Source organism: Bicyclus anynana, chromosome 11, assembly GCF_947172395.1.
Source record: "Bicyclus anynana chromosome 11, ilBicAnyn1.1, whole genome shotgun sequence".
NCBI classification, from domain to species: domain Eukaryota; kingdom Metazoa; phylum Arthropoda; class Insecta; order Lepidoptera; family Nymphalidae; genus Bicyclus; species Bicyclus anynana.
Genome location: NC_069093.1, coordinates 3176542 through 3201671, shown reverse-complemented (window position 1 = coordinate 3201671; position 25130 = coordinate 3176542). Strand labels below are relative to the sequence as shown.

The following is a 25130-nucleotide window of genomic DNA, read 5'->3' as shown; positions in this document are numbered from 1 at the left end:
TGAAATGTATTGTCAGTGCGGGAAAGGTTCGGGCTCTGTCTCTCATTACGGTAACTATCGGACCGAAGGCACATATATTGCTATTGTGTTTTACTTCGTCGTCAACAGAGAGATGTGTGCACAGTATGGAAAAGGTTCAACTCTCTTAATGTCTCATTGTGGCAGCTATCCGTCTCGTAGGCCCATTAAAATGTTTGCTTTTGTCTTACACTCCAGCGTAAAAAATTAAATATGTAGACAGTGCGGGAAAGTGTATAGCTCTATATTTCGTATCTGTCTCAGTGCGAAAACTATCAGGCTCGAAGGACCATTAAAATGTTTGCTGGTGTCCTACACTTTAGTGTTAAGTTAGAGATGAACCTCTCCCGGCACCTATCTGGCTCGAAGGACCATAAACAGATAATAAATTTGAGGGTGTATTCCAAAATTGATGGTATCCACCTCAATTTGAAATCTGTTCATGGTGATACAGCTATCGTGTATGTTTAAAATTTAAAAGCATAATGCTATTTCCCATCAGGTTTCTACCGCAAAGACCACCTTCGCAAGCACACGAGATCGCACGAGTACAAGACCGCTCGGGCGCACCACGACAACAGCTCGGACGCAAAGACCACGCAGACGACGACCACCAACAACAACATCACTACCAGCATCACCGCCAACCCCAACACCATCCTGCCAGAGATCACTATACACGTGAGTCATATACATATGTCAACATTTTTATACGTACGTCAACTTATAAAATAAAAACTTTAGATTTCCGAGACTAAGAGGAAGCGAAAAAGGAAGATAGGTTAGGAATTTAATTGTCATTTAAATATAAAAAGTGTTGAAAATTTGTGTAAATTATAAATTTAATTTATTCAATTTATTTCTTTAATATTTACATTGCGCGATTTCTCTCTATCGTAAAATCTTTCTCACTATAGCTTTCTCCCACCTCTCACTCCATAGCACTGTGCGTGATACTATGTTCGCTCTGTCTCACTTTTTCTCTCAATCTTTCTCACTTACTCTCTCTCTCAATCGGTCTCGATCGCTCTCTCTCTCTTTTTCGACACTTCCATTGCATACCGGCGTGACCTTACATCTGTAAAAAATTTACCCTCATGCGCCTAAAGAAGTTTCACTTCAAAAGTATTCCTCCCGCTGCGGCACATTTGAGTGCCCAAGCAACCTATAGTCAAGAATCATTGCCTCCTGTATCCGTACCATGATCCAACAGTTAAGCGAAAGCTTCTTATGGTGTTGCTCGTAGTTTTTCGCTATAAGACCATTGACCGAAACAATTATCGCAACAATAATACTCAACATTCCACAGGGCGGTAATTTCTTGAACAGGCCATACATATATATTCACACATCATTATCATTATCAGGCATATTATTTCTAACAGCCCCAACTCGGTACCGCGAAATTGATCGAAATTAGTCAAATACGATAAGCGATCCGAGATTCGAACACGAAGCGCCTCGCTACACTACTCGGCTCACTTCTGGAAGGTTATTCTGTAACGATATTTTTTTGTATTGTGTTTAATGTATGTAAAAAAAGTTTTACTTGAATCGTGTGGTCTACAGCACTCGTTTTTTTATATAAACAACAAGTAATGAATGATCTACAGGTTCCAACAAGTTCGAACATGCAAGTGCCGGTCCAGATCAACATCCCGCAGCACTTGATGTCGAGCCTGGCCGCGCAGTCCGCGGGCGGCGCGCCGCACGACGCGGCCGACGCGCACGCGGCGCTCGACGCGCTGCTGGCGCAGCACACGTGACGTCACCGCCGGCGTGCGCCGCGATCACAGGTGCGTCACGTCACCGACATTACCTAGTCACGCTGTCACGTCATCATAGATCATGCAGCTCGTGATATTGAGCCTGGCCACCGCGCACTCGACAGTGGGTGACGCAGCATGATGTGGCGCTGCTCATGATCACACGTGACGTCAGCGCCGTTCACGCACTCAGGTGCGTCATGGCAGCGAACTATGGCACGTCACCAAAGATCCACCGACAGAACAACAAAAATACGCGACGAAAATAACCGAGGATTTAGATGACCACGTTGATCTACTTTGACAGAAAAGTAACGTCCAGGCAGGTCCATATGTAATTAGTCTGAGCTTGTGTAGCGTACGATGTATATATTTGCAACTAATTGTATCATTTATGACGTATAACTTAACATATAGCGTATAACGACGGCCATCGATGGTCATGGACGGCAATCGTCACCGAACATTGAATTGCGACGATAAATGAAGAGCAACAAAAAACGGTTTTTATAACTTTTCGCAATAAAATATCTTAAACCTGACTTCTATTTCAATAGCATGCATTTTCAGAACTATTGAACGGATTTTCATGCGGTTTTCCTAATGTTCGTTATCAACCCATATTCGGCTCACTGCTGAGCTCGAGTCTCCTCTCAGAATGAGAGGGGTTAGGCCAATAGTCCACCACGCTGGCCCAATGTGGATTGGCAGACTTCACACACGCAGAGAATTCAGAAAATTCTCAGGTATGCAGGTTTCCTCACGATGTTTTCCTTCACCGTTTCAAACACGTAATATTTAATTTCTTAAAATGACATGATATTTAATTTCTTAAAATGCACACAACTGAAAAGTTAGAGGTGCATGCCCCGGACCGGATGCGAACCCACACCCATAATACCCATTCATAATGTACTTTTAGATTAAGAGAAGTTTCTATAAGCTTTGTTTCATCAAGATCGGATTAATTTTGAGTCATACGAGTTTCCGCTAGTCCTAAATATTTGACATCTTATTACAAAAAAAAATTATTTGTTACAGATAGCAGAGGATCCTCCAGATATTGATGATGATGATCAAGTGACTTTCATTCTTACCACGGAAGAGGACCTATGTGATTTGGATAATGTGGCCACAGTGTAAATTCCCGAAATGTTATCCCAGTGAACAATTGGAGAGAATTTCGCTTGTTTTAAGAACATAAAAAATTAAAATGGCGGCGAAAGTCAAGCCTTGAGACATTTTCTAATATACTTATAACTAATTAGATTGTTTGTAAAATGAAGTTTTTTTGACAATTTGTAAATAATGTGATTGTGTCAACTATCCGGCTTCGAAGGACCAAGAAATTGGGGGTAATTGAAGTATAATATTGATTCTAAGAATGAAACATCTTTGTATAATCAAATCGCTGATCATGATTTTTGATATTTATAACGACTTGTCAATAAGTTTGCGCGCTGTTGGTTCTGACGATTTTAATAATTTATTAGATACAACATTCGCGCTAAAATCTGTATCTAATTAAATGTTATATAATATAGATTTTTTAAATTAAATGAAAATAAATGCTCCGCGGAAGATCACGTGTGTTTTTTCAGTAAAATCACGTGACTTTACTGTGTATATTACATATCTTATTTGCAACTAATCTATGATTTAATGAAAATGAGCTTATTTTTTAAATTTCGATGTATTAACTTAAATTATGAAGTATCGAGTTAATACATATTAAATTCTTTACAATGGTCAAAACCTGATTTTGATTGATCTTGTTATTGATTTTTGCACGTTATATTATAATGTAATATGCCAATGTACACGTTTTGATAATTACGCAACGTACGTAGCATACCATGTACAGCTCGCGCGCTGTAGCATGGTGCGGATGACAGTTTGTTCCACTCTTGAAAGTTTACGTATTATGAACGTCATACAGGCGTATACTATCATCCACACCATGCTACAGCGCACGAACAGTAATAATTTGTAAAGTATGCAGCTATGTTGAATAATTGGACTGAATACTTGTGTAACTCGGACTAATTACATAAGGACTAGTGACCAAATTCACGAACAAAAATGTCTGCCATTTTTTGAAGAAAACGAGCTTACATTATATATCTTTTACTAAACTAGAAGTTGTTGATCGCTTTTTGACGTGACAACGTCTTATATTTCGATGGAGCCGGCTGCATATTTGAAAAAATTTGACGTCATGCGTCGTTCCCTCGCTTTAGGGTTGCCAACTTTTTTTTTACAAGAAATAAAGTATATTCTGGTATATGAAGATTATTAAACAGAAAATGTTCGTTTTTCTAAAATACTAGAAAAACATAACACACAGAACATTTTCTTTTGAAAAATGCAAACCATTCCATCAGTTCTTTAACCAACGAACACGATTACAACTATGAAACATCGATTCTATAGAGGCTAGTTTTTAACGTTGATCGGGCATTAGATCGTTGACCATATACTTTGACAGAAAAGTAACGTCTAGCGAGGCAGGTCCTTATGTAATTAGTCTGAGCTTGTGTAGCGTACGATGTATATATTTGCAACTAATTGTATCATTTATGACGTATAACTTTTTGTAACATATATATACAGCGTTGATTCAAACTTATAGCGTACAACGTATAGTCGTATAATTTTGTAACAAGATATGCAATGTTAACAACGCTGCGTACTAATAATTTACGTAACTAATAATTTACGTACCGTTCTGATATGAAATGGTCAACGTTGCGTTCGTAAAACTAAAAATTTACGTACCGTACCAATATGAAATGGTCAACTTTGCGTACGTAAAACTAAAAATTTACGTACCGTTCTAATATGAAATGTTCAACGTTGCGTACGTAAAACTAATAATTTACGTACCGTACTTTGAATATATTAGTAGCGTACGTGTAGTACGTACGCACACGCAAATTACGAACGTATGACGTAATATAGGAAAACGCAGTCTACACGTTTTAGTGTACGGTGCTGGTGTGAGAAGCGGCAAAACGATTGAGAATAGTTTTTTTTTTCGATACGTTATGATATAACGATGAAGTTTTTATCGTCATTACATGTGTGGTACATTAACACGTTCGCTGCGGTAATTTACTCTGGTGCGTTACGAGGTTTTTTGACCTCGTACTAAAACTTTACGTGGTGTGGTACGAGGTCCGTCGACCTCGTAATTCTTGAAGAGGCTAGGCTTACGAGGTCAATTGACCTCGTACCGCAGCGAACGTGTTAGGAATTGTTTTTTAAATGTACACAGTCAGCCAATAAAATTGTAATACATGCAATTACACGCTCGCAGCTTGTTACTGCATTTTTTTTTTGGAATCTTCCATTTGATTAAAGTTTCGAAAGAAAGAGTTTCTATTCGTATTTTTTTTCATTTGTTTTATTGAAACAGTTTTATCACATTTTAATTTATTACAAGCAAACCGAATAAGAATTCACAAGATAGATTGATTCTTTTGCGGTTACACAAATGAAAACTATTATACATATTATCATCCATTGTTTTTATTTTTAACCGACTTCCAAAAAAGAAGGAGGAGGAGAGGAATTAAAGCCGTTTCTGAAAGAACCACAGAAATTTTATTTAAACGGCTTGAATTAAAACATCACTGGCTTGGCACCGCCTTCAAACTGATCAGAAGGTAGCACATAGAAAATATGTTTGAATTGGAAGTCGGTTGAATTTTTTTTATTAGAATTTTTTAAACAAATAGACTTGATTTTTTTGTTCTCTTAAAATGTGGCTGGCTGTGACAAAAATAATGTAATACACATATCAATATAAGAACTGTACAGTGATTAGATAGTAATTAGACTAAAATTTTACAATTATTCTAATAATGTTATTAGGGAGGTATTACACTCTATTTTATTTTCGCTTTTAAGTTTTTTTTTTTAACACGTTCGCTGCGGTACTTTACTCTGGTGCGTTACGAGGTTTTTTGACCTCGTACTAAAACTTTACGTGGTGTGGTACGAGGTCATGTTTATATTTTATATTCTTTTTTTTTTCAATTCCATTATATTTTTTAATTCTTATGCTTATCTAAATATCAGAAATGTATCTAGAATTAGAGTGTAATATCCCGATAATAATTAATAACAATCATTATAATGTTTAATACGTATTTAGATTTAGCTAAATTAATATTTTTCTTTAGATCTGCCGATTAAGTCTAACTTTGTATAAGTTTTACTATTTCTATCTATTCATTTACCAACATTCTTGGGTATTTTTTTTATTTAAAGAGTCTTTTCGTGACATCAATACAATATTTATGGGATCATTCTCTCTATTTGATTACATCTTTGGCGCAGGTCCGTTTTTTGTTTTGCTCTATATTTAAAAGATTTTGGATTCGATTCCCTGCTAACTGTTATTCGCTAACGATAAAGTCATTAGAATTTGTTGGACTTTGGTACGTTTTACATCAAACAGGATACACAATTCACTACGATAGGTGTGAAAATAATGAAATTAGCTTATTTTCTATGTTGGCGAATATTATTTCGGCTAAGATTCTAATGGAGTAATATAGTAAAATATGCAAGATTTTAGTACATTTTTCATTTCTGTATCGTTATCAAAAGTGGGCCCAGTTTCGGACATCTCTTATATAAAGTTACAAAACTCGGTTAATTGACACAATAGGTTATATATATGTTTGTTTTAATTTAAAATAAATAATGTCAGGATAAGTAAAAACATTTAAAAACTGCGGATATCCTCAAGCCGAAGTAGATAAAATCGTCTTAAAATCCGTTGACACTTTTTCCACCACTGAAAGCGGTCCACATAACCATTTATTTTTCTCATTATATTTGTAGACTAGCGGACGCCCGCGACTTCGTCCGCCCTTAGACCTCTTTAATCCAGCGCTTACAGTAGTATCGCTGTAAAAATGGAGTAACTTCCGTTTTCCCAACATTTCCCTTCACTGCTTTGCTCCTATTGATCGTAGCGTGATGAAAAGTATACTATACCTGCCCAGGCGTATGAAGAATAATTGTACCAAGTTTTGTTAAAATCCGTATAGTCGTTTTTGTTTCTATAACGAACATACAGACAAAAATTTTACTGTTTGCATTTTGGCATTAATATCGACCACTAATCACCCCCTGATAGTTATTTTGGAAATATATTTCATGTACGGAATTGACCACTCTACAGATTTATTATAAGTATAGATTAAGCTCTAATCTATTAGGCGAAGGCGATATTATGCTATAGCTTTAAACTTTACAATTAATTTGGTATTTTATATTTTTGTACTTAACCATGTTAATTTATTATTCGATACGTAGACGAAGGTACTATAGACGTGAATCAATATTTTATAGTAAATTATTAATTACTGATTTACTTAAAACTAGCGTATATTTTGCGGATGAATTATTTGGATGTTTTTTTCCTTACGTCCGTCCAAGATTAGACAAAACTAACCTATGATCACAGCCAGGAAATCCATTACGTAGTTACATTTGAACATAGACAGGCAAAAAATAATATTGAAATTTTGAAACCCCCGAATGTATGAAAGACTTATGCCAGAAATTCTTTCTATCATCTTAAGTGAACCGGATCAAAGAAAATTATTTATTTTTATTTCATTATAAATAATCGGATTTCCATGTCCCAATTTTCCTACTATCAATTTTTTCATCAAACAAAGCTCACAAGAACACTCGTTCAAGTTATCAATATTCTCTTTCAGTGCGCTTTCATTTGAGACCCCACTCGAGTATATTTGCAGACATTCGGTTATTCTTCCCCACTTTCACCCCCCACAACTTTTAAACGGCTCAACCGATTTTCATCAAACATAAGAACACATAAGTCACCTTTAATAAAAAAAAAAACAAAATCGCTTCATCCGTTCGGCAGCTATTATGGTGCCACAAACAGACAGACAGAGAGACACGTCAAACTTATAACACCCTTCTTTTTGCGTCGAGGTTAAAAATAAAAAAAAAAACTGCGCAAAACCCTGCTATGTAAAATAGTTTGTTGCTTTTTCATGCCTACCAGTGATATTATTAACTTTATATGACGCTACCCATACAATAAACCTTTTACAGTACTAGGGAAAATAATTTAGAATTAAATAAATGTAACATCTACATTTTGAGTTTATTTGACAATTATTTGTGATTTTATATTTTTAACCATAAAAGTCGCATGAGCTTAGCCACTAGGAAAGTCGTTTGACTATAGACTTTGATGTGAGCCAATAGGGTCCATTTTTTATATCATAAAAAAACCACTTTTCGCTGCAAAATTAAACGCTTATAACTTATTTTCATTATACAATTATGTAATTATTGTTATTTTAAATAATTTTTAAACTTATTTTGTATAATAAAATAAAAAATAATGATCCTTTTTTAAGCGTCTATACTATCCCTATTGTAATGAGGTGCTCTTCTTTTGTATTCGGATCGTATTTGTAGGAATTTTGTATAGAATTGTACATAGATTAGTATTTAAGTCGAATTAGGTCGTAAATATCATTAATTAAAGAGCACAGACTTAGTAATGATTTAATTGTGATCCCACTCAATATGCGATGGCGCAATTGAGTGACCTTTAAAGGAAAATGTGTCTAATTGTACTAGTTTTAAAGTTGAAACTCGTGCATGCAACTACAATCATTATACCCAGTACTTCATCTTGTGAAATAAAATTCGACGGTATGTAATTTAAGACTTTATCGCAAACGTTTAAAGTTGACTTTAGCCTGACGCTATCTGCCTCGACTATGTATGTTCTCGATGTCATTATCTAAAATGCGGCCGCTCAGAGATAGAGTTTCTGACTTGTCGAATCGACGTAATCGAATGGACGATGTTCGAACTGGCGAATTTGTCTATTGATGAGACAAAATAACGAGGCAATTGTAATTGAATACGATTGTCCCATTCGATTACGACCTCTCAGAAACGCAATCTCTGAGCGGCCGGACTTTAGTGCCGAGTAAGGCAGACTTTACCCTGTGTTTACTAAGTCCATGAGTTTCCACTCGTCAGATTATATAAGTTCTAGTTTTATATCAGTGCTTCTATTCGACAGTTTTTAAATAAAGTAACTTATATGGTCGGTTTACGTTATTACGTTTTAATTTTTTTACTTTTTAAAGTAAAATGTTAGGAATCGCCAATGACTTTAATAGTATTGAGATACGTTACGTGTCCACAAAGTCACCGCAAAAGTGTTCTAAACTGTGTTTACTTACATTATGTATTTATGTATATATAGTTTTTACACTTCTTGAACACACAACTCGGCATTGTAGATAATATTTAGGTATTGTTGTTTACAACACAGGCACACAATTGGCTTAATTTCATTTAGTCGCACTAAATGAAATTAAGCCAATTGTGTGCCTTTATTCGCCTCAGTTTCGACGCGCTAGTACTATATCTAATAGTATAAAATCATTGGGTACAGTTTTTTCAAGTACCAGAAAAATTAAAATCCATTATGTCCAAAACGACGTGCCAAGAAAGACGATCGAAAGTAGCGTATTGACGAAAGAGAGATATTTCGACTCGGCTGCTATTGGTCGACAATATGTATTTTCTCATCATTACCGTCCCCTCATGCTAAGCCTACACATGTTGTGAAAAAAAGGAATATTTTATTTAAATTAAATATTTACTTAAAAATGTGGTAAGTGTTTGCTATGAAAAGTTTTAAAACATATCAGAACTTTGATTTTACTTTATTTAAAAACACGATGAAAAGCACTGAGGTTTAATTTTAAAAAGTTCGAATTTTTCATTGTAATTAAAAATAAAGTTAACCAATTTAGATTGTTATTTTTATACATTTTTTTATTGTGTAGAAATCGAGTATTATAAATTGTAAAGCATAATACATAAGTAAATAGACAAATCCAGCTCCTTTGGAGAGTTAAGATGTATTTTTTTTGTATAAAACTTATTTGTTAATGATGAGATTAAGAAATAAAATCACTGATTTTGTAGAAACGAGTTTTTTATTAAACCTTTATTGTACACATTTTAAAGCAGCTTCCATCACGCCTCGATATACTGATAGGTAAGTAACCAGACTAGAAAAAAATCAAAATAAATCCAAAAAAATACTCAAATCTCGGTGTTTTTAATTATGACTTCGCATGTGCGAAGAATATCCTCATGTAATGATTTTCGTGGTAGGCGTCCACAGATCCGCATCGAGTTAGCGATGCGTCGGATATGTGGACGGCCTCCGTGGCGCAGTGGTACGCGCAGTGGACTTACAAGACCTGAGGTCCTGGGTTCGATCCCCGGCTGGGCTGATTGAGGTTTTCTTAATTGGTCCAGGTCTGGCTGGTGGGAGGCTTCGGCCGTGGCTAGTTACCACCCTATCGACAAGACGTACCGCCAAGCGATTAAGCGTTCTGGTACGATGTCGTGTAGAAATCGAAAGGGGTGTGGATTGTCATCCTACTCCTAACAAGTTAGCCCGCTTCCATCTTAGATTGCATCATCACTTGCCATCAGGTGAGATTGTAGTCAAGGGCTAATTTGTACAGAATAAAAAAAAACAACTGAAAAGTTGGAGGTGCATGCCACGGAACGTGGTTCGAAACCCACACCCTCCGGAATCGGAGGCAGAAGTCATATCCACTGGGCTATCACCTGTAGGTAAACAAAAAAAATATATATTTTCTGAAAATGGAACCTATGCGAATGTTTGCGATAATTTAGATGACAGGTTTTTTTGGTGGGTGGTAGTACCTACTCGATAGATGCCTATTTAATTTAGTTGGTACAAGTAGCTACTTGCATAGATAGATGTTCATTCTATATGGTTTTAAAAATTCCCAATACAGTAGGTATAGTTAGGTAGGTAGGCTCGACCAAACAAAAACAAGACGTAGTTTACCCCCCGGCCTAAACACGCGTACCTTACCCACCCCCTCATCGAACAGCACGATTCATGGTGTTTCCAATACCCATACCCATACCCACGGTGGGGACGTGGTGAATGGACACGTGTAGGCTGGGCCTAGGCCCCGGGCCCTCTCCGTCCGACCCCGGCCTGCGCCGCTCCGCGCATGCCTCACCCTCCGCGCACCCCGTCCGCGCAGCCCGCCATACATCGCCAACCGTATTTCAGCCGCGACCAACTAATAAAACGCTATGAAAATCCACTATCACACCAAAAAACAGGTAACTATCCCTATATAATTCAATGTGAAATCCTTTTCAATCCGTTTCGTTGTCAAAAACTCGGTTTTAAGTGCGATGGTGTGAGAGCTCGGTTAAAAATAAGTTAAGAAATACGATACTGGGGTATGGGTTAGGCAGAATGGCGGGGGTTGAGTGAGGCGCCCTACGGGGGCGCACCCTTTTGTTCGTCACCTAGCCGCAGACCGTCGCATAAGCTGAAACGACCCTAAAAGTGGATAACCGTCTATCGCGGAAGTTCCTTAGAATTAAACATGGTCTTGAGTGATTCAGAACACCAAAAATCCGCGATGAAAACTCATTACGTGCTACCGATGTATGCAACGATACATGCACCATGTTGGAGAAAAGATGAAGTTTTTACAAAGTTACCTAAAACATACTTATATACATACCTTATTCTTAATTTGTGTAATTCGTGGATAGTGTTGTTGTTTACATATTTATTAACCCCTTTGCATGGTAATTTAAGCCTTTAATATGTAAATGTTTTCTGTCCTAAATAAATAAAAATAAATAAAAATAAAAAATAAAAATACTTATTCGAAAAGGATGAGAAAGCACTACCTCCCCAAATAAAGAAGATTCATCGAGACATCAAGATGACTCGAAAAATGAATGATGTTGGAAAATTGTTGTACTTAAATAGCCAAATAGGTACAGTGTTGAGTCGAAAAAGACGTCATATCCTGACGTCGTATAAGAATATTGTTGGATCCTATTACATTTTAAAATGATTTCAGATCTAAGTCGCGATGAACTTCGCACCTTTCACGGGACACATCCCGACGGCGACAGCGATACCGACCATTCACCAATTCGCCGCCAAATTCGGATATGAAGGCAGTGGCACAGGCAGCGTGGTCCAAGAAACCAGATACCAAGCGTCCGGCAGCGGGGTCCAGTTCGCAGTGGCGCCGGCGACTGGGGTGACGGTGGACGGGGTGAAGTTCCGGCAGGCGGAGAGCGTGGTGGTCGTCAGCAATGCTCAGCCGGGGACGGTGACTTTGGCTGGGATTGCGCCAATTCATACTGGTGATGGAAATATCTATTCTTATAAAAAAAAACATACATACAGCCAAACGTAGAACCTCCTCCTTTTTGGAAGTCGGTTAATTATAAAGAGGAAAGATTAGTAGTTTTGTCTGTAACGAATAAATTCAAAACTCCTGGACTGATTTGAACAATTCTTTCACTAATAGAAAGATATATTATCAGGGAGTAACTACCAAACATAGGCTATATTGTATGGTCGTATTCCCACGGCGTAGTTTCCATTTACGCGGGAGAAACCGCGAGGTTCTGCTAGTATCTAATAAAGTCACTCGTAAGACTTGTGGTCCATTGGTTAGTATAGAACATGTCTGGAAATACATCTGATTGATTCACTGGTAACTGCCCATCGGCTAACGAGACAGTTACCAGTTAGTTAAGTTACTAGATTCTAAGGCCAATGGCTTAGAAACTGGGTTCGAAGTTTAGGTCGTGCTCGTGCCATTGAAAGGAGAATATTTAAGTTGAACCTTTCTTCTTACCAGAAATTCTTAGTAGTATTCCAGAGTTGTATGAATTATGCAGAAGTTGGTATTGTTAAGCCTTAGAGAGCACGTGAAGAATATCACTAGCAACTAAATTACCATGGAAATTTGCGATGTGACATCGCTGTAACTTTACAGAATGAAGGGTCTGTGTACAGCCTATCTTTATTACGGATAATGTAGTACTCTAATGGTAAAGAATTTTTTCAAAACGATCCAGTAGTTTAGAGTCAATGCAAACAATCTCACCTCACACCTCTTTACCTATTCATAAAGACGAGATTTCCTATAGCTATTATCCAAAATATTTCACAGAATCATTTCACCGCAGCTAGTTAACTCGACTGGTGACAGAAGGGTTGGCTCATTTTTTGCGCAAAGGATCAGCCTGGCTGTCCAGCGCAGAAATGCTGCCAGTATTCTAGCCACCATTCCACGTGGGCATGATTTGTACAGTTATTAGGATAAGTCCATATTATACCCGCAATGGCAGTAAGGTCGTCGTCGTCGATCCTGTTATGCGCATTTTAGGTGTTGATCAAAGATTTTCGCTACAATTGATAATAGGATAAGTTAGTTATTATCTTATGTTGTCTGTACTATTATTGACTTAGTCTATGTTTCCAGTGAACGCAGGAGTAAAGTACCAAAGTATAACAGCGACCTCTTCCACGGTGAACGTGGGCAACATCGCGTACGGCGGCGCGGGGCAGGTGGGGTATGTGCAGGAGACGGTGCTGAAGGGCGAGCAGCGGGACAAGCGCGAGTACCGGGAGGAGCTGCACCATGACCTCATGGCCTCCATGATGCAGCAACATCAGGGTAAGGTCATCTAGCCGTGTATGAATCACCCTTACCAGTGTATCAATATTTTGTAAGATAGGGTGCGAGAGTGAGAGATAAATGAAAACGGAAACTTTTAGATATCTATTTGTGTGTATATTTTCAACAAGCAAACAAAACAAAACAAACGCTTTTCGCACAACACCCGCCTGGGCATTGGTATTCTCAGCCTGCCATTACCTCAGTGTTAGTCCACTGACACAGTCTAGAAGATAAATCACTTCATTCTAAAAAAATATCCTGTGATTGATAGCAGCGCATAGATCTATAATGTAGTCAGTCTTAAAATGTAGCAGCGTTATACATTAGCGGCGGTTGATTGATTACCTGCCTATTGTTTTAATTACTGTTATAAATCACTAACAGAACTTCGCAATTTCACCCGCGTAACACCCATTCCAGTGGGAATACGGGGATAAACTATAGCCTATGTTACTCCCTGATAAAGTAGCTTTCCATCGGTCAAAGAACTTTTCAAATCGGTCTAGTACTTTTTGAGTTTATTCGTTACATAGAAAAATACAAATCCTTCCTCTTTATAATAAGTTTTAATTATAGTAACGCAAGCGCCTCTCCAGCAAGGCACGCAGCAGCTACTGGTAGTGTTACACGAGCCGAAGGAGGGCGCGGCACTAGCGAGGGCCATCAAACAGGAGGGCCGCATACAGAGGGACGGGACCAGCGTGCCAGCTGAATTTATTAGTAAGTAAAACTTGTACACTGGCACATTAATTCCCTTTCTACAATCGCAAACGCTTTTAAAATTAAAAAAAAAATATGGGAATGACACTTGATATCGACAGATCACGTGATCAAGTTATCGAACGTTCTGTCATTCTGTCATATTGGAATGAACTCGTTATTGGACAAATAAATAAAGATTGTTATTTGTCGTGCAAGGTATCGGTGACGTCACGGACAGTTCAACATGGCAGACGCTGGGCGGCGGCGTGGCGGACTACCTGTCAGCGCTGCCGCTGCCGCTGCACCACCTGCTGAAGTACTCCAGCTCAGCTGTCGACGGGAAGCGCGACGAGCCCACCATCGTCACCGTCGCCACCAACTCTTTGCCACCCATGTCTACTCTTACTTCGGTAAAAAAACCAAGGATTTACACGCAACTAGTAATAATCATCATCATCAGCCGATAAACGTCCAATGCAGGAGATACTTACACCTTTTGTTGGGACTTCCAAAGTGTAGTCACGTTGAGCTATGTCGATATCTTTAGTTCGTCTGAACCTTAGGTAGTGACTTGGGACGCTAATCGGCTCTACAATTTGGCAACCCGTTGAGCTGCGTGTATCTTCTGAATAAAAGGAAATAGCAAGGTCTCTTAAACCTATAGCTAACGGTGTGTAAGAAAACGCAGAGGCGAAAGCTGCGCATAGGACGTATCGTAGAGTGTAATATCAGTGCAGAGGAAGGAATTGCACTGAAGAGCCCATCGACATTAGGTATATCTTACTTTTGACATGTAAGGGTCAGCGCTTGAGTTTATTCTTAACTGCCTCAGTGGCGCAGTGGTATGTGCGGTGAATTTACAGTTTTTCTTAATCTGGTCCAGGTCTGGCTGATGAGAGGCTTTCGCCGTGGCTAGTTACCACCCTACCGACAAAGACGTACCGCCAAGCGATTTATCGTTCCGGTATGATGTCGTGTAGAAACCGAAAGGGGTGTAGATTTACATCCTCCTCCTAACAAGTTAGCCCGCTTTCATCTTAGATTGCATCATCACTTACCATCAGTTGAGATTGTAGTCAAGGGCTAACTTGTAAAGAATAAAAATACCAGCACTTGTAACATGTGTGCTGCAAGGTTCTGTTATATGGCTTTACATATATAATGATGTCAACCAAAAGCTTGTTTTTAAATATAATAAATCTTCAGGTACCCACAAATGTAGTGAACAGCGTGGTGGTACAAACTGCGACCATCGTGAACCCCGTCTCCAACAACGTCATCAACACGAACATCAACGCCAACACCATCGCTATGGCCAAGAAGAAAAAGAAGAAGAAAGTACTCAAAGAGAAGAAACCGAGGCCTAAGCCAGGGGAGATCAGACTCACGACAGCATTAGGTGAGATAGTAAACCTTTAGAGCTTTAAGCAGCAAAAGCATGAAAAAATTATTCCATTAAGTCATGCAAGAGTACACTTTTATATACATATCCTTCTCTCTTTCGTGCCACAACGAAAGGGGGAGCGATATTTAGATATTCTAAAAGCAACGTTGCTTAAAGTCTCATGTCAAATGCTTCAATAAATTCGAAATCATGCTTTTAGATGGAAGCACGCTGTACTGCTGTCCAGAGTGCCACATGGCGTATCCGGAGCGAGGCTTGCTCGATCAACATCTTGTGGGACACACTATGGAGAGAAGGTAAGAAAAATATCTCTCATTCTCAAAGACGAGTACTGAATAGGTAACCATCCATCAGCAGACGGCTACGGAAACCAATTATTATAATGGCATAATCTATTTAAATACTGGTACCATCTGTCTGTGCTGGCCTCTGATGAGATTTCGCCTGTTTTGCTGACTTTTATGGCAATGACGATTACCGACTTTTCGGTTTGAAGCATATGTTGCAAGCGGGGAAATAACAGATGGATTATTTATGTTTTGTCTAGGTTGATTGCAGCAGTGTAAAGCATATGCCTAGCGTAAGATGCCTGTGAAGTGATAGTCCAAAACTTTTTTGAACAGAACCATTTGTTATTCCATCAATATGACTATTAACCCACGCCAAACAATCCTTCACGTGTCACCTGCGAGATGAACTGCACCCATTTGGCAATAAAAGCCATAAAGAAGAATTATAGTGAATTGAAGACTCTTATTAAGTTCTTCTTCAACTCAGATTCATCTGCGACATCTGCAACGCAGCGCTGAAGCGCAAAGACCACCTGACGCGCCACAAGCAGTCGCACAACCCGGAGCGGCCGCACGTCTGCTCCGTGTGCCTCAAGGCGTTTAAACGCAAAGAGCAACTGACCTTGCACTTCATCATCCACTCCGGCGAAAAGCGCCACGTATGCAACGAGTGTGGGAAAGGTTTGTATAATCATCATCATTATAGGACGTCCACTTGACGTAGGCCTTTTGTACAGACTTCCAAACACCGCGGTATCAGGCTGACAGCATCCAGCGGCTCTCTGCATCCCGTTGATGCCCTCGGTCTTTATAGTGGGAAGTCGACCTACTGCGCTTTGCGGTGCTTTGAGGCCACAACTTACCTTGGTTTTTCGAGCTATGTGCCTTGACCATAGCATCTTCGCTGATGCTCATTTCTGATTTGATTCGAAGAGAAATTTAAAGCATTCTGCAAGCACTATCGCCCCTGAGTGACTCTGAGCCTTCTTATGAGTAGTTCCGTAGTTAGCGACCAAGTCACGGATCCGTAGGCCGTCACTGATTGCGCTGAAACGCAAATACCAAAGAGTCTCCAATCACTTGGGAAAACTGCTCATTCCTAAACAGCAGTACCTAGACATTAAAAAAGTACAGATTTCGTATCTACATAGTCCATTATTGGACAAAGGGATTTGACACATACTTCCAAAATCCAAATCAATAACTTGTGTTTGATGATTGTCTTTACCTGTATGTTAACAAGATCCAACTGTTGCAGGTTTCTACCGCAAGGATCATTTGAGGAAGCACACACGATCGCACATCGCGCGGCGTGTCAAGGCTGAAATGTCACAACAGTCCAACACCCCACCTCTTTCACAGGTCTGTTAATACATCATTCATTAGTCATTATCAACCCATATTCGGCTCACTGCTGAGCTCGAGTCTTCTCAGAATGAAAAGGGTTAGGCCAATAGTCCACCACGCTGGCCAATGCGGATTGACAGCCTTCACACACGCAGAGAATTAAGAAAATTCTCTGTTATGCAGGTATCCTCACACGTTTTTCCTTCACCGTTTGAGTCACGTGATATTCAATTTCTTAAAACACTCCGGAATCGGAGGCAGGTCATATCCGCTGTCACGGCTCTTAAACATTAATATATTTTAAACTTATTCCCATAAAATATTAGTGCGTATTGGTAGACTATCTTTAACTCTGTAAATTCCTACAAGCTATGATAATACTGTACCTACCTTATCTCCTTCATTCAATATTATATTCAAGAAGTAAGGAGAGGAGGAGACTGTATCATTAATCTGTAGGTAATCTGTACATTAAAATCTTGCGGGCGTGATGTCTATCAAAGATTGTTTCACGAGACATATCACGCTGTCCTTTAGGACGCTGACTTTTAGCTAAACAAAACTTTGTCTTATTTTACTTAATAATTTATATTTTCAGCAATCTGTACCGGCGCCAGCGCTCGAGCCATCTTGACCCAACGACGAGAAGAACGACTTGCTGACTCTCATCGCCGCCACTAAAGACGCTTTTTGACATTAGGCCTTTTAACAACATATTGTTTTACAAAGCCTTTGAATGCATACATCAATGTCGTAGGTATGTTGGGAGGTTTCGCGACCTTCTCCATTTTCTTGTTATGCCAAATATTTGTACATGAAAAGATCAGAAGTGGGATGCGGTACTATAGTTTACATAATTCTCCTCATTTACATATTTCACGCACACAGGTGCAGGAAATGGCGGGTAAGACAACAATGACACGCACACACATGTAAAATAAAATACTAAAATAATAATTTTGTAGCTTCCACTCCAAATATATATTTTAGACAAGTATAGTGAGAATGTAAATTGTTCTTTTGAATATTTTTAAATATTTATTTTAAGACAATCTTAAATAATAATTATTTAGAATGTATTTTATACTTTCCAGTCTTTATAATTAGACAAGTATTTTGCAATAATTTACTGCTGATATCTATAAAATTTTCTACTGTTAAGTAAACTTTTTTAGTAGAATATAATTAAATAGATACTTAGAGTAAAATTCTTTTCTTCCATAAAATCAGACAATTTTTACAGCAATAAACGGCTAAAATCTTCATAGTTTTACCAAACTTTTTTCATATGCCTAGCAAATATGCTTAGCAGTAAAAATTCCATTTACAGTGCTGGCAATGAAATTGAAGACACTTTTATTGCAAGTAAAAATTGTCAGTTTAGAAAAAATAACGAAATTCGTTTGTAAATAATAAATATCTAGGCATCGTTGACAAGAATACATTAGATTAGGTACTTCATTAAAACTTTAAATTGTGATAATGTTAAATGTTCTTTAAAAATAGTTTTGATGGTTTTTGAAATTCAGTGTTTTCTGTGATGAAATTTTTGTAAGATTTATTATTGTAGACTTTAATTATGAGCTTTACGTGTTATATAGAGTTTTAGAAAATATTATTTATTAAATTCTTAAATAATATTTAATTATTATATTTTGTTTCCATTCTATTAGGAAATTGCAATCAAGTACAAATGTTAAAAGTACTTTTGTTTATACACAAAATTATTTTAGGGAAAACTTAAATCACAATGCAATTGTGTAATTTGTTGTTAAATTTTATTGGTAGGATACTGTAGATTGTTTTAAAGTTAAGAGATAAGAAACAAAGAGATTAGTGTGTAATAAATGAAAAATCAAGAATTTGTGTGAAAAATAGAAAGAAAAGCTTTGTCGTTTTTAAAGACGGACATTTTAACTATGATCCTCAAAAAAGTTTTGAAGAGAGTTTAGGCTGCATCTAAAATTTCGCTTACTTACGTGATTTTTCATTGAAAGATGAATTGAGAAAACTATGGATACTGACGAAAAACGACAGAACTTTATCTTCTATTTCAATTCTAATGGAAACATTGTCTTCTATTTAAATTTTAATATATTCCGGATTTTTAGTGTCTTATGTTGTACAGTAAATTTATATTGGTTTTTTCTGCAAACACTCAACATTGCCACAAAAATAAGACAAAATAAGAGATTTTTCAGTATATTATATTGAATTATTCACTTTGCAATATTACACTAGTACCTACCTAATGTGGTATCAAAAGTTTGTTACATTCAGAATTTAGATAATTTTTAACAATATACTACTAAGTACTTCAACCTGTAAGCATTTTGTCATTGTGAAATCGTGGTCTGTTTTTATTGATCCAATATTTACGTCATTAGGTGATGTTGAAATATAATAATGGTAATATGGTTTGTCGTCGACCAACTCTGCACTTTCCAGTGCGAGGTCGCCATTCCAGAACCTTGGGACCCCCAACTTCTTCTTCGAACTATATGGCCTATTGCCATATAGTTCAGCTTCACGACTCGCTGAGCTATGCCAGTGAATTTGGTTCTTCTACGAAGCTCCTCATTTCTGATTCGATCATGCAGAGAGACTCCAAGCACAATTCGCTCCATCGTCCACCGAGTGACCCTAAGTCTATGAGGCCCATAGTTAGCGACCAAGTCTCTAATCCGTTAGTCATCTTAATCTAAGCCCTCAGTTATTACATTTTAAGTTATGTATATTTTAAGCAATGATTTAAAGAATTCATATCCATAAAATACTTCTGAAAATCTATTTTTGATCAACGAATTATTTGGATCAATGAAAATCTACTGTTCATCAATGATCGATTGATTTATCCAGTAATACATTAAAATATTGTATTTTCAAGTAAAACACTACAAAACCATGTTGTTAAAAATACAAATTGATTATCAGTCAATTTAATCATTTGATCAATGATGACTGCAAAAAGATGGTAATGTTTATTAGTATAAAGGGATTTCAGTGATGTACTGTATAGATGTTCTATTTTATGATTATGGTTTTACTTTGGTACTAGTAAAGTATACATACATACGTTGGTGTTTGAAATTGAAGCAGTGTCAGCAATCCAGAAACATATAAAACTTTCATCTGCTGAGTGGTTGCTAAACAAGTTAAAATTTCCAAGTCATCATCTAGCCATACTTTACATAATTTAAAAATACTTTTCTGTTGTGTTGACGCTCCTTTAGTTTACACGCAAGCGCTCTTGTCCGCAAAAAACTCATCATAAAATTAAACATCTAATAATAGTAGGGGAACCGACGAAGGGATTTTTGCAGTTACTCGAGCGCGGCAAATAAACATAAAGGACCTTGCATGTTGTTGAGTACCTCCACTAAGTATGAGCCCTTAATATTGGTAGATATGTTTAGGGCAAACAAAAAAAACCAAGTCCAGAAATACTTAACCAGCACGTCAGATAAGGATATAGTAAGTTAGTTAATTACTAAAAGGTGTGCATTTCGAAAATCTAAAGACTTGAGCTCATTTAATGGAATGGGAGGGTCCCAAAGTTACAAAATAAAATCCTTATATTATTATTAGTTCTCGAGTTACGAGCGCGATTAATTTTTTACTCATTTTGTAGAAAATAATTTCATAGTTAATGGCTAAAATTTTTTGACAATTTCAGTAAGTCAAAGTAATAGAAATTGCTTTTAAAGTTTGTAGTTTTTTTTCCATCGCTAAAAGCAAAAAAAGTAAATAACCATTTATTCTTCTTATCTAATCTACCAAATGCAATCGGTCCCCATGACGCTTTAGTAACTGCAAATTTACCATCCCGGGCTCCCCTACTATAACCCCAATACTCATGTAATGTAAGAATTATTTTGTATTGCAATAAACATAGGTGCTTCCTTACATTAAGCTTTCTTATCGAGACATTTAAAATAAATAAAACATTTCAAGAAAAAATTGGTGCAAAATATTTTTATTTTGTACTTTATGTTACACTTTTGAACTTACAAATAAGATCACAAGATATTTCGTGTTGAGACAGAGAGGAACTTCGAAGGTAAAATAGACAAAAACAGGTATTTTTGGTACAATTTCATGGCACCTTATGGGTCTCCCCAGTCATATCAGGGTCATACCATAGAGACGTCTTTATTTCATATACATCGTCTTTTTCACCGACTTGAAAAAAAGGAGGAGGTCCTCAATTCGTCAGATTTTTTAAAAATTTAATTTATTTTTTATGTATGTTCACCGATTACTCGAAGACGCCTGGACCGGTTTGGATTTTTTTATTAAATGTTTTCCAGGTGGTCCCATAGTAATCATGTCAGGATCTGATGATGCGATCCTGGAGAAATCGAGGGACACTTTGGAAAATCGCAATGTTTTCATTAAATATTTTTTTAATAAACACATATTTTTTACAAACAACTTTTATAAAATTACGAAGGTCTAACAATTAAAAGGCTCTCGGTCGAGTAGCAGGCTGCTAGACTAAAAATATCCTGATTTGGCAAGTTTTCTAATTCGTTGATGACACTCACATGATATGCGGTCGACGGGGGAAGGACGGGTCATCGCTACCCCCCGGCCCATTTAAGTTTCATTTAATAACAGATATTAGTTGGGTATATTGTATCAGCGAATATATATTTTTTTAATTCCTTACAAGTTAGCCCTTGACTACATTCTCACCTGAAGGTAAGTGATTATGCCATCTAAGATGGAAGCGGGCTAACTTGTTAGGAGGATGAAAATCCACACCCCTTTCGGTTTGTACACGGCATCGTACCGGAACGCTAAATCGCTTGGCGGTATGTCTCTACCGGTAGGGTGGTAACTAGCCATAGCCGAAGCCTCCCACCAGCCAGACCAATTAAGAAAACCTCAATCGACCTAGTCGGGAATCGAACCCAGGACCTCCGTCTTGTAAATCCACCGCGCATACATGCGCCACGGAGGTCTCCAAAATCATAGTAAGCTCATTCTGGCCCCCATGATATGTCTGAACAGACCGTTATACATAAATTACTTACATAACCTAGCAAAGACATTCATTTCATTTCTTTTAAATTCTTCAATGGTGTCATAATTTCAATCGAGTAACTATGAGATTATAATTAATGTACATCAAAGTATTTCATGACCATTAAAGAACTTTTAACCTCAATATCATGAAATGGTAAATATAAAAAAAATATCAAGGCTTTTTACATTAAAATTGTGAAACACGTCTTACAAGTCTAGTATTAAATTATCTACGATAAAATCGTTCACATTTTTTTAAAAAGAAAATGACAAATATACTTCGCGATTATAACAATTATTAAACCACATTCTCTCTAAGATATGTACAGATTGGAAACACGCATTCATTATTATGATAATAATAATTATTAGTAATATTAAGTTATTAATTAAAAACCCTAAGAGATCATAATTAATGTAACTATGAAATTGTTTTGGACCCAGAATATGGCCCTGTGGCATACTGCCGACAAGTCGCTCAAGACAGTTTTACAATGATTATTGACTACCTTATAATAGTGAGTGATTTGTATGAGACTCGAAAAAAATAAATCAATACAGTTCATACATAAAAAATCATTGTCAAGATAATAATAAAATAAATAAAGTTCTATAAAAAAGAAATACCTAATATATTATTCGAGGAAAATAGAAATTAGTTCGCTATTTTTGAGCCATAGTCGACTAATGAAGAAGTCTACGACTAACGAAGTAGTGAATGTATCATTTGAAAAATCATATAAATAATACAATAAGACAACATAAATTTTAATGTCAGCTTTCCTAGAACTCATTCGTACGGGCGGCAAAAAATAGATTATTAAATTTTTCAACCCAGAAAAGAGTAATGGTGATTTTTTAATTTCTCTTTTCTGCGTTTTTATTTAATGTTATTATTATACGAGTAGAATAAATTAATTCAATTCAATAGTGTTTTAATTAGCTAATAAATTTTACACTTCCATTTCAACTAATAAACTTAATCATTTGGTTGACTTCCGACTTAGCCAACGTCTGTTTTTCGGTCGAATTGAGATAGTATTATTCAACAAGTTGATAATCTGCATAAGGCCTTTCTTTTACAAAGTGCAAGGAACAGATCCGATTTGTCGTACGATATTAATCTTGTATCCAAACGAGTCGTAACGACCAATACGGTACAAATCTATAATTTTATGTTAATCTAAATTATTTCAATCTGGCTCACTAGCACATATACACATTGTGCTATGTAGTGTCTACGAATGAGCGTAAGATTATTTCTGCGATATCACGCCTGCACTATTAATAGTCTGATACAATCTTTCTAATGTTCGGAACATCGTGCGTTAAGCTGTGCAGTACAAGATTTTAGGTATCAGCGGTAACGTAGGGGCGCGGCGGCCGGGCATGACTTGACTTTATATACGCGTTACCTGCGCGTTGCGACGCCCGCAGCTTATTTCCGAGACGCCATAAAGATTGCTATACTGTATATACGCCGCTATTAATCGACAATATCTATTTTCTCATCTTTTGACATGTAGTTGACACATCTTTACGAAGTTAAAAAACATAACTGCTAACTTGTGATCGTGCTAATCTCATACAGTACAGTATTGTGATGATGATAAAAGTCAATGTACCTATCAAGTGGTAAGTGGTCACTGCGAGACCTCCTGGTGGCCGGTCTGCGGGTCGACGGTGACGGTGCGCTCGCCGCTGTCATTGGACATCACCATCTGGTACGGTACTTTTATTTGCAAAGGTACTCGAAGTTTCGCATTGGACGGGGCCTGTGAACATAGACCATAGAAATTTAGTAAAGTAAAAGATTTTTTTATGGATTTTAGAAAAGCTTTCGATACTGTTAGTCACGATATACTTCTTATCAAAATAAACGATATAGAAATTTCTAATAAAGCCCACGAAATATTTTAATCATACCTAGCTATGCATGACCAAATGGTAAAAGTTACCAGATTAGCCGTAAACCAGTAAAGCATAGAGTACTGCAGGGCTCTATATTAGGATCTACCTTATTTTTAATTCACATCAACAATATCAGTAAACTTGGCTTTTTCTATACTCACTCGTATAGTGATTTCGGGCTTGACCTCCTTCCTGGGCAGCATGGTGATGGGGAAAAGGTCTGGCAGCTCCTTGCGCGGTCGGTTGCGTACCCGCCCGTTGAACTTCGCGTGCACTATCATGTGCTTCTGCAGGTGGTCCTTGCGGTAGAAGCCTGTAAACCGTACAGTTATATATTTTATCTATTCTATATCTATATGTGGCAATGGGCGGGGCATATAGTTCGTAGAGCCGGTGGACTTTGGGGTCCCAAGGTGCTGGAATGGCGACCCCGCATTGGAAAACGCATTTTGGTAATACAAGAATCATTAGGGATCTTCTGGAAAAGCGTGTCTTTATTTAAGACTCAGATAATATGTTTTTTAAAGAATATTTGCCATATATTTTTTTATATATGATCAATAAGTCATGATTTAATAAGTCTGCAAAGACTAGAAGTCTCTCGGTGATGAATCCGGCCACTGAGCTTGATGTTTTATCTACACTTATTGTAAGTGAGGTTAACCTATGTGGCTTCAAATTATGAGAGTAGGGCTATGAGATATTGAACGTTACTTTCAGAAAGGGAGTTTCCCAAGGAGTACTTTCTGGCCCTTTTTTATTCCTGCTATACATTGATGACTATAAGATCAATACGTAACGTAAACACAGCACGTACCTTTCCCACAGTCGGGACAGAAGCAGGACTTGATGCCAGTGTGAACATGGAGGTGGATCTTGTAGTGGTCTTTCCGTTTGAAGGGCTTCTGACAGAACTTGCAAACGAACACGCGGCGCGGCGTCGGCAGGTGCGCTTCGGGATCATACAATATATCTGATGACGGTTCGTCCACGACAACCTAATAAATACAAATAAACATTGGATGAGATAATGAAAATGGCAAACGATAAATAACAGATATATATGTTTTGTTAC

At 37.3% G+C, this 25130-nt stretch overlaps 3 protein-coding genes across 8 annotated transcripts in view; 2 read left to right on the top strand and 1 right to left on the bottom strand.

The window, feature by feature from the left end:
• LOC112049882 (zinc finger protein 382) overlaps positions 1 to 9800 on the top strand; it is a 28642-nt gene extending 18842 nt beyond the window's left edge. For all 5 annotated transcript variants that reach the window (XM_052884234.1, XM_024087927.2, XM_052884233.1 and 2 more), the window contains exons 12-14: positions 521 to 699; positions 1632 to 1814; positions 2826 to 9800. In XM_052884234.1, the coding sequence (XP_052740194.1) occupies positions 521 to 699; positions 1632 to 1784 (332 nt within the window). In that variant the 3' untranslated portion in view covers positions 1785 to 1814; positions 2826 to 9800. The remainder of the gene's footprint in view (positions 1 to 520; positions 700 to 1631; positions 1815 to 2825) is intronic.
• Positions 9801 to 10574: 774 nt separating this feature from the next.
• LOC112049899 (chorion transcription factor Cf2-like) lies at positions 10575 to 21036 on the top strand. Of its 2 annotated transcripts, none has more exons than XM_052884223.1 (10): positions 10575 to 10988; positions 11750 to 12041; positions 13172 to 13366; positions 13946 to 14089; positions 14288 to 14481; positions 15278 to 15470; positions 15676 to 15772; positions 16254 to 16447; positions 17025 to 17128; positions 17712 to 21036. In XM_052884223.1, the coding sequence occupies exons 2-10, from the start codon at positions 11762 to 11764 to the stop codon at positions 17745 to 17747; spliced, it is 1437 nt and encodes a 478-aa protein (XP_052740183.1). In that variant the 5' UTR covers positions 10575 to 10988; positions 11750 to 11761; the 3' UTR covers positions 17748 to 21036. The 2 variants fall into 2 exon arrangements, with proteins under 2 accessions (XP_052740183.1, XP_023943729.2); XM_024087961.2 differs by having other exon boundaries at positions 10575 to 11663.
• A 37-nt stretch (positions 21037 to 21073) lies between these two features.
• LOC112049888 (zinc finger protein 84) overlaps positions 21074 to 25130 on the bottom strand; it is a 35048-nt gene continuing 30991 nt past the window's right edge. Inside the window, exons 9-11 of the mRNA XM_024087941.2 lie at positions 24873 to 25053; positions 24217 to 24368; positions 21074 to 23919 (exon numbers count right to left, since the gene is read on the bottom strand). Coding sequence (XP_023943709.1) covers positions 23788 to 23919; positions 24217 to 24368; positions 24873 to 25053 — 465 coding nt within the window. The 3' untranslated portion in view covers positions 21074 to 23787. The remainder of the gene's footprint in view (positions 23920 to 24216; positions 24369 to 24872; positions 25054 to 25130) is intronic.